Below are 8,107 nucleotides of genomic sequence, written 5' to 3'. Positions count from 1 at the left end.
ATATGAAACCCGATTCTTACATAATCCTTTCGTGAATATGTCAGCCAGTTGATCACCGCTCCGAACGTGTGTAAGTGATATTAGTCCTTGCTCCACTTTTTCCCGTATAAAGTGGCAGTCAACTTCAATATGCTTCGTCCGCTCGTGAAAGACTGGATTATTTGCGATGTGTATGGCAGCACAGTTATCACACCACAAATCTATTGGTAACTTCACTTCAACACCCACTTCTTCTAAAATGTTACGCACCCAGACTATTTCGCTTGCCACATGAGCCATAGCCCGGTATTCCGATTCTGCACTTGAACGTGACACCACATTCCGCTTCTTACTCTTCCACGAGACCAAGTTGCCTCCTACAAACACACAATAACCTGTCATAGACTTCCTGTCACCCGGTGAACCAGCCCAGTCTGCATCGGAGAACGCCTCAACACGCATATACCCATGATCAGCATAAAGAATCCCTTTTCCAGGAGCACCTTTCAAGTATTTCACAATCCGAACCGCCGCTTCCCAGTGAGTCTGTGTCAGTGCACTCATGAATTGACTAACCACACTCACTGGAAATGCAATATCTGGACGGGTAATTGTGAGATAATTCAGTTTTCCTACTAACCTTCTGTACCTCTCCGGATCTTCAAACGGCTCCCCTTCTCCTGTCAATAACTTCACACCTTGATCCATGGGCGTATCACACGGTTTTGACCCAAGCAGCCCCGTGTCATCGAGCAAGTCCAACACATATTTCCTTTGTGAGAGGAATATGCCTTTCTTAGAGCGTGCAACTTCAATTCCCAGAAAGTACTTCAACACTCCCAGATCTTTAGTATGAAACTCAGACCCGAGAAAGGACTTGAGTGCCTCGATCCCACTTGTATCACTGCCTGCAATTACAATATCATCTACATATACTATCAACAAAACACACCCATAGTTAGTATGTTTGTAAAAGACAGTATGATCATATGCACTTCTCTGCATTCCAAACTCAACAACCGCATTGCTAAACCGCCCAAACCACGCACGCGGAGACTGCTTCAGCCCATATAAAGACTTCTTCAGCTTGCACACTTTCCTAGACTCCCCCTGAGCAACAAACCCCGGTGGTTGCTCCATATAAACTTCCTCACGCAGGTAGCCATGTAAGAAAGCATTTTTCACATCAAGCTGATGCAAGGGCCAATGACTTGAAGCTGCCAAAGAGATAAAGATTCGCACAGAGGTTAACTTGGCCACTGGAGAGCACGTCTCGGTATAATCTATACCATACGTCTGGGCGTACCCCTTGGCCACCAAGCGTGCTTTGAGTCTAGCCACAGACCCATCCGGGTTCATTTTCACCACATACACCCATTTACACCCAATAGCAACCTTACCAGGGGGAAGCTGCACTAGATCCCAGATCTGGTTCTCCTCAAGGGCGTCTATCTCCTCTACCATCGCACGCCTCCAACCATCATGGGACATAGCCTGACTCAAAGATTTCGGAACAGGAACAGACTCTAACTGGGACATAAAGCACGTGAAGACGCCGATAAATTGGTATATGACACAAAGGACGGAATGGGACGAACACAACGACGCGTACCTTTCCGAACGACGATAGGAACATCCTGGTCTATCGACGAAGATTCTGGTAAGGGAGGATTTACTGGTGGAACCGGTGGGGCTGCATGCGTATCAACTTCTCTGGGCCGCCTGTGATAAACCTGCGTAACAGGAGGCCTAGACTCCACTCCTACGGAGTCAGGGATAGTAACAACATAAGTCAGAAAATCATCTATCTCAGAACTACAACCAGACGAACCAGGGAGCTCCTCACGGAATAAAGTATTCTCGAAGAATGAGACATCTGCAGAAACCAAGTATCGCCCCAAATCCGGGGAGTAACATTGATACCCTTTTTGAGTACTTGAATATCCCAGGAAAATACATTTTAATGACTTAGGATCGAGTTTCCCTCTTTGAGGACGAACATCCTGGACAAAAAACGTACACCCAAACACTTTAGGAGGAAGACAGAACGACGGTTTGGACGGATAGATGAAATGACAAGGACTTTGACCCCCAAGGACCCTTGTAGGTAGGCGGTTTATTAAGAAACACGCTGTATGAACAGCATCTGCCCAGTAAACCCTAGGGACTTTCATTTGAAACAACAAGGCCCTAGCAACCTCCAACAGATGTCGGTTCTTACGTTCTGCCACACCATTCTGTTGGGGAGTGCTGACACAAGACGATTGATGTATCATCCCATTCTGACTCATATAACTCGAGAAGGAACGAGAAAAATACTCAGTCCCATTATCACTCTGCAAAACCTGTATCATTTTATTGAACTGAGTTTTGACCATCGCACAGAAATTACAAAAGATCCCAAACAACTCATCTCTAGATTTCATGAGGTATAGCCAAGTGTGTCTAGAGAAATCATCTACAAAAGTTACAAAATATTTAAACCCAGATTTCGATACTACTCGACATGGACCCCATATATCTGAGTGAACCAATTGAAATAAAGACTCGACTCTATTATTGACTCTAGGAGGGTATGGTACCCGACAATGCTTAGCAAGCTTGCATGACTCACATTGCAAGCTAGACAAAGATTCTAACCCCGGACACAACTTCTTTAAGACAGACAAAGGCGGGTGACCATACCGGGAGTGCAACTGCAACGGAGACATATTTCCCAATAAACCAACCGAAACACCTCCAGAATCTTTGGACAGCCGTTCTAACACGTACAGCCCACCGACCTCCTTCCCTTTACCAATAATCGTCTTCGTCAACAGATCCTGAAACAGACAATATCCAGGGAAGAACATGAGCAACAATTTAGGTCCCGGGTAATTTGACTAATTGACAATAAATTGAATGGGAACTTTGGGAGATATAACACAGAAGTGAGAGGTAACGACGCACTAACATTCACACTACCTTTACTTAAAACAGAGGTGGATGAACCATCTGCCAAGGTAATCGTAGGACAATATTTAAAGGAACAATATTCGGAAAACATACTTAGATTACCTGACATGTGGTTACTGGCTCCAGAATCAATGGCCCACTGTCGAGACGAGGAGGAAACACAAGCAATAGGATTACCTGTTTGAACAAAGGTAGCTGACGGAGATGGAAATGACCCTGGACTAGCGGGAGACTGCGAGGAAGACAGCTTTAACTGATTAAACAAAGCCATTTCTTCTTCAATTATCATAACCGTCCCTTCTGGTCTAGAGGCAGAATTAGCAAATCTCATATGGTCGAAGAGCTGTGGGCATTGGTTACGCAGATGACCGGGATCACCACAATTATAGCAAGCCCTTTGCCCTCGACCTCCTCCGCGCCCTCTACCTCGTCCCCTGGACCGACCTCCTCGACTGTTGGCACTATCAATCCCACTATCTCCCTGTGAGAAAAAGACTTGTTTCTCCAACGTACTATCAGTACCAAGGTTCACTGATGCATTTTGAACCATAGAAAAAACTTGGTCGAGCGAGTCTAATTCCTTATTCCCCAATAATTGTGATTTCAAAACATCATACTCCTTATCCAACCCAGAAATCCAACAAAAAATATGCAACTGATCACGTTGTTTTTTCATTTTATCCACTTCATCAATAAATGGCATAGCAGCACACAATGCCTCTCTCACATTCTTGAAGTCATAATAGTAATCCCTGATGTCCCACCCTTTTTGAGACGGTCGATGAACATCCTGGGATAACTGATGTAACTTCCTCTAATTATTTGCCCCGCTAAACCACTTATTCACTAAATCCAACACTTCCTTCGCACTCTTACAGTGCTGTAAAGATAGAATTATCTTCCTATCAATACAATTTATTATACGCGAAAATAGGGCGTCATCATCTTTCTGCCACGCTTGGGCTTCGGTAGGGTCCGCCGGACATGTTCCAGTTAAATGTCCAGCTTTACCCATACCCTTCAAGTTCACTTCAACTAAAAACTTCCATTCCCCAAAATTAGACCCATCAGGTGCCAACACCAAATCAACCAATTTAGATTGAGTTGACACCACAGTAATAGTCCTATTTTCTGCCATAATAAACACACACGAACCAACCTGGAGGTGCAGACTTCACTTCTACGCAAAACCCAATCCTGGCAGCAAACCCTACGCAGCAGATTCAGTTTTGGAAAAGCAGCCCACGCCAAATCCCCTCAACACCGGACGGGGATATTGCTACAGAAGCGTCGGGCGCACGGAGACGGAGCTAGCCGCGTCGGCGGCGACCGGAGGCGAGGTCGGGAAACGGCGCACGCGCCGGCGCGTGGCGTCGGAGCTCCGGAAGTGCGGCGGCGCGTGAAGCTTCCGACGGCTGCTCCGTTTCTCCCGGCGGCGGCGCCTCCTCGTTTCGACCAAAGCCCACCACCCACATCTACCACTCTGATACCATGCTGAACTCTAAATAGTGAAGTGTATATTGAGATAGAGAAATACCATGAATGAATGAGTACAGGGAAACCTACACTTATATACAAGCTAATAGGAAACCCCAACCACTTATTTCAAATTTCAAATGCATAGCTAGGAGAACTCCTCTAACAACCTTCTATCTGTTATTGGATGAGCTGGTCTCGTTTAAGTGTGCCAAAATGTCGGGGTGGGCTGGGCTTTCGTCGCTTACACGAGTTTAATATTGCACTTCTTGCCAAACAGGGGTGGCGTTTAATGACCACTCCGCATTCGTTGGTTAGCCGAATTATGAAAGCAAAGTATTACCCAAAATGTGAGTTTATGGAGGCTAGTATTGGTCACAATCCAAGCTACATGTGGCGGAGTATCATGGAAGGGCAAGGTGTTTTGCGAATGGGCTTAGCACGCCGTATCGGGGATGGTAAGGACACGAAGATCTGGGGTTGGCCTTGGCTAGCAGATTCTTCTATGGCCAGTCTTAGTACACCTCCAGTGGACGCTCTACGGGAGGCTACGGTCAGTGGCCTCATGAATGAACATGGACGATGGGACGAGGAGATTCTCAACGACCTCTTTGATGACTCAGATGTGCGTAGAATCATTGCCACACCCATAGCAGCTCATGTACTGGATTCTTGGCGGTGGGTGGGTGACATCCGTGGAGCTTATTCGGTCAAACACGGGTATAAACTTCTGACAACCGATGGTGTTTTGCATGCACCCGGCCTGGGGAGTTCATGGCGTGGGAGAAGATTTGGAGTTTGCCAGTTCCACCGAAGGTTCGTAATCTTATTTGGCGTTGCGCTCGGGGCATTTTACCGGTCCGTGAAAACTTGAAGTCTAAACATGTGTGGATTAGGGGCGGATGTCCGCTGTGTGGGCAGTCCGCGGAAACAGCTGAACATTTAATAGGCGATTGTCGGATAGCTCGGCAGATTTGGGAGAGAGACGACGTTCTACAAGGAGCATCCATTCAAGCTTTTCTGGAATCCGTTTTATCCAACTCAAGCAGGGAGAGGGCGGTGCATTTGGCGGCAGTTGTCTGGATGATATGGACAGTGAGGAATGATCGGATATGGAGGGATAAGGTGTGGGATATCGGGGTGGTGCGCAGTCACGTTGTAAGGCTGGTCACCACTTGGAAGGATGCATACAAATTGACATCTCCCAGAACAGGTATTGATGCGGTTTGTGTCATCTGGGAACCTCCTCCTCGGCACTGGCTCAAATGCAACGTTGACGTTGCACTTTTGGCTGACAACGTGGGCTTTGGAGCGGTAATTCGGGATCACGGGGGGTGGTTTTGTGGCAGCAAAGAATGGCCGGTTGGTTTGCAATCGAGATCCTTTGATGGCAGAGGCATGCAGAGTTAAGGAAGCTCTCTCTGGGCTTCGTGGACTTGGCCACGATCACGTAATCATAGAAACCGACTGTTTACTTTTTTTGCAATGCTTTTAATTCTAGCTGTTTGGATTTTTCTTACGTAGATTCTATTGTGAAGCAATGTTTGTTGATTGCTAGCGACATTGGGAACGTTGTTGTTCGCCATGTCAAGAGATCAGCGAATCGAGTGGCTCATGTTCTTGCACGAGCAACTGATTCTTCGACTGACTCGGGAGTGTGGTCTTTTGTACCTCCGGATTGTATTTCCAGTTTAATGATTTAATGATACTTGTTTTTGGTTTAAAAAAAAAAAAACTCTGAATATTTTCTCTCACTATTTAAGCTCTATTTTTTCTCCCTATTTAAACTCTATAAACCTTATATCTAAATTCAATAAATTACTTTTTCTTCATTATCCTCTATTTTTTTCATATCTAAACATTACCACTTTTTTTTCTCTCTCCTAAACTTTACAATATGGCTCTAAAATTTCTACAGATTATTTTTTTCTTCATAATAATGCTCTCTCTCTCTCTCTCTCTCTCTCTCTCTCTCTCTCTCTCTCTCAAATTATATTTTCCACTACGTACTTAAATTCTGATCGAGTAGTTAAGATTACCTCTCGGGTAGCCTTAACCAATCGCCAATAATTTTCAAAATCCCTACGATTCTATTCACCCCCCTCTAGACTCGTACTTAACCCTCACCAGGACCAACAAGTGGTATCAGAGTAGTTGCCTTGATAGGTAAACGCTGTGTATACTGCCTGGTGATCTCATTTCAATGCTCAAAATCCATTTGTTTTCTTTTCACATATTATTTTCGCAATAATATGGATCATTATCTTTCTAAACATCTCATGTTCAACCTCAGTAAATTTGATGACTGGAAGGTGCGAATGCAGGCACACCTCTCTGCTTTCCACAATGAGATGTGGGAGGTTATCACCGAAGGTCTGGTGAAGATCATGATGGTCAACGCCAACCGAGCGGCGCAAAGACTAGATGCACCATAATATGTGCCTAAACAGAGACATGCACGGTCGCCAGAGGACCGCACCAGAAAAAATGTTGACAATATAGAGAAAGATATATTGTTCAAGACGGTCGATGATACCTTGTTCCCTAGAATCAGAAAATGCACATCTGCCAAGGAGATCTGGAGCATCTTCATGTAGATTGGAGAAGGGGACAAACAGGAGAAAGATAACAAACTGACCATCGCGATGAAGAAGTTCAAGGACTTCAAGATGGGTGCAAACAAAACCATAGCCGAGATAGAGACTTGGTTTATAAAGCTCCTTAGTGAGGTCGCTGATCTAGGGAAGTAGCTAAGCCAAAAGGAGATCAATCTGAAGATTCTCCGAGGACTGCCCAAATAATGGGAAATGAAGGTCATATCGATGCGTGACCATAAGGACTTGAAGGCGATCCAGACGTCACAAATCTTTAGTGATGACCTGAAGGCGTACGAGTTGGAATGATGATCGAGACAAGACGAGGAACCCAGACAAAGAATTTTGGCACTGGTTGCTGATCAAAAACCATCCACCTCATCTAGGTCCAATTCTAACCCTGCTGAAGTTGTAACTGATGAGCAGTGACAAGATTTCTTTTTCGATGTCAAAAGTTTGCGGGATCACTCCCTGGATTTTTATCATTCTCTCACGAATGACAAATTGGAGGGACTAAAGCGAATGTGCGAACAATACAATGGCAATGACTAACTAGGCGCGGAAACATCATGTCGTTGATTCAAATAGCGCAAGAATGCAAATTTAACAAGAAACAACAATCAAAAGGCAAGGATTAGACTGGTCTTTCTAAACATGGCATTCACTTTTCAAGGGGTGAATTGACGTGGTGCGTGGTTGGTTACTACGGGAGTATCAAGGCACCAACACTAAACTGCGAAGGGATTAGTCTCTTAGGTCCTAATTCGGCTAAGGCATTTATCGAGCACTTGGTCTACCACTCCTCCCGGGCCTAGCCCTCTCGGATCGTAGAACGGGGATTATGCACAAACAAGACTATTGAGGGACTACAATCTCTTGTCAATCTCTCAATCTTAAGCTCCTACCCTATTGTGGCCACCAACATGATAGGATCAATTCAAAGAATGCACATAACAAAGCAATTCCAACCAAGCACCAAATCTACTCAAATAGGAACAATTAAGGTCTAGAATGCCATGGTTATAGGAATGCCAATCTAATCTAACACTTTAGCCACTCAACCATGATGACTTCAATTCAATCTCTAAATGTATTGCAATGGA

At 44.9% G+C, this 8,107-nt stretch overlaps 2 protein-coding genes across 2 annotated transcripts; one reads left to right on the top strand and one right to left on the bottom strand.

Annotated features, from left to right (window-relative positions):
- Nucleotides 1-1,505: 1,505 nt before the first annotated feature.
- LOC109163499 lies at nt 1,506-4,072 on the bottom strand. Its single transcript, XM_019312248.1, has 5 exons — nt 3,811-4,072; nt 3,037-3,699; nt 2,933-2,973; nt 2,594-2,801; nt 1,506-2,437 (listed from the first exon to the last, which is right to left on the bottom strand). The coding sequence occupies exons 1-5, from the start codon at nt 4,070-4,072 to the stop codon at nt 1,506-1,508; spliced, it is 2,106 nt and encodes a 701-aa protein (XP_019167793.1).
- Nucleotides 4,073-4,735: 663 nt separating this feature from the next.
- Nucleotides 4,736-7,160, top strand: LOC109163497. The gene is made up of 5 exons (XM_019312246.1): nt 4,736-5,226; nt 5,307-5,806; nt 5,935-6,070; nt 6,704-6,803; nt 7,008-7,160. Exons 1-5 carry the CDS (start codon nt 4,736-4,738, stop codon nt 7,158-7,160), a joined length of 1,380 nt encoding a protein of 459 aa, XP_019167791.1.
- Nucleotides 7,161-8,107: the final 947 nt, after the last annotated feature.

The sequence above is a fragment of the Ipomoea nil genome, unplaced genomic scaffold (genome assembly GCF_001879475.1).
Source record: "Ipomoea nil cultivar Tokyo-kokei standard unplaced genomic scaffold, Asagao_1.1 scaffold3030, whole genome shotgun sequence".
Classification (NCBI taxonomy): domain Eukaryota; kingdom Viridiplantae; phylum Streptophyta; class Magnoliopsida; order Solanales; family Convolvulaceae; genus Ipomoea; species Ipomoea nil.
Note: the sequence above shows the minus strand (reverse complement) of the source record. Positions and strands in the feature narration are given on the sequence as shown.

Excerpts from the sequence above, each read along its gene's own strand:
- LOC109163499 (XM_019312248.1), bottom strand. The coding sequence starts at position 4,072 with ATGGCAGAAAATAGGACTATTACTGTGGTGTCAACTCAATCTAAATTG. Across the intron at positions 3,700-3,810 it reads AATTCTATCTTTACAGCACT|GGTGGGACATCAGGGATTAC; the intron begins GTAAGAGTGCGA and ends CGTCTCAAAAAG. Across the intron at positions 2,974-3,036 it reads AGCCAGTAACCACATGTCAG|ATGGTTCATCCACCTCTGTT; the intron begins GTAATCTAAGTA and ends TTACCTTGGCAG.
- LOC109163497 (XM_019312246.1), top strand. The coding sequence starts at position 4,736 with ATGAAAGCAAAGTATTACCCAAAATGTGAGTTTATGGAGGCTAGTATT. Across the intron at positions 6,071-6,703 it reads TCGACTGACTCGGGAGTGTG|TAAATTTGATGACTGGAAGG; the intron begins GTCTTTTGTACC and ends GTTCAACCTCAG. Across the intron at positions 6,804-7,007 it reads GTCTGGTGAAGATCATGATG|ATTGGAGAAGGGGACAAACA; the intron begins GTCAACGCCAAC and ends ATCTTCATGTAG.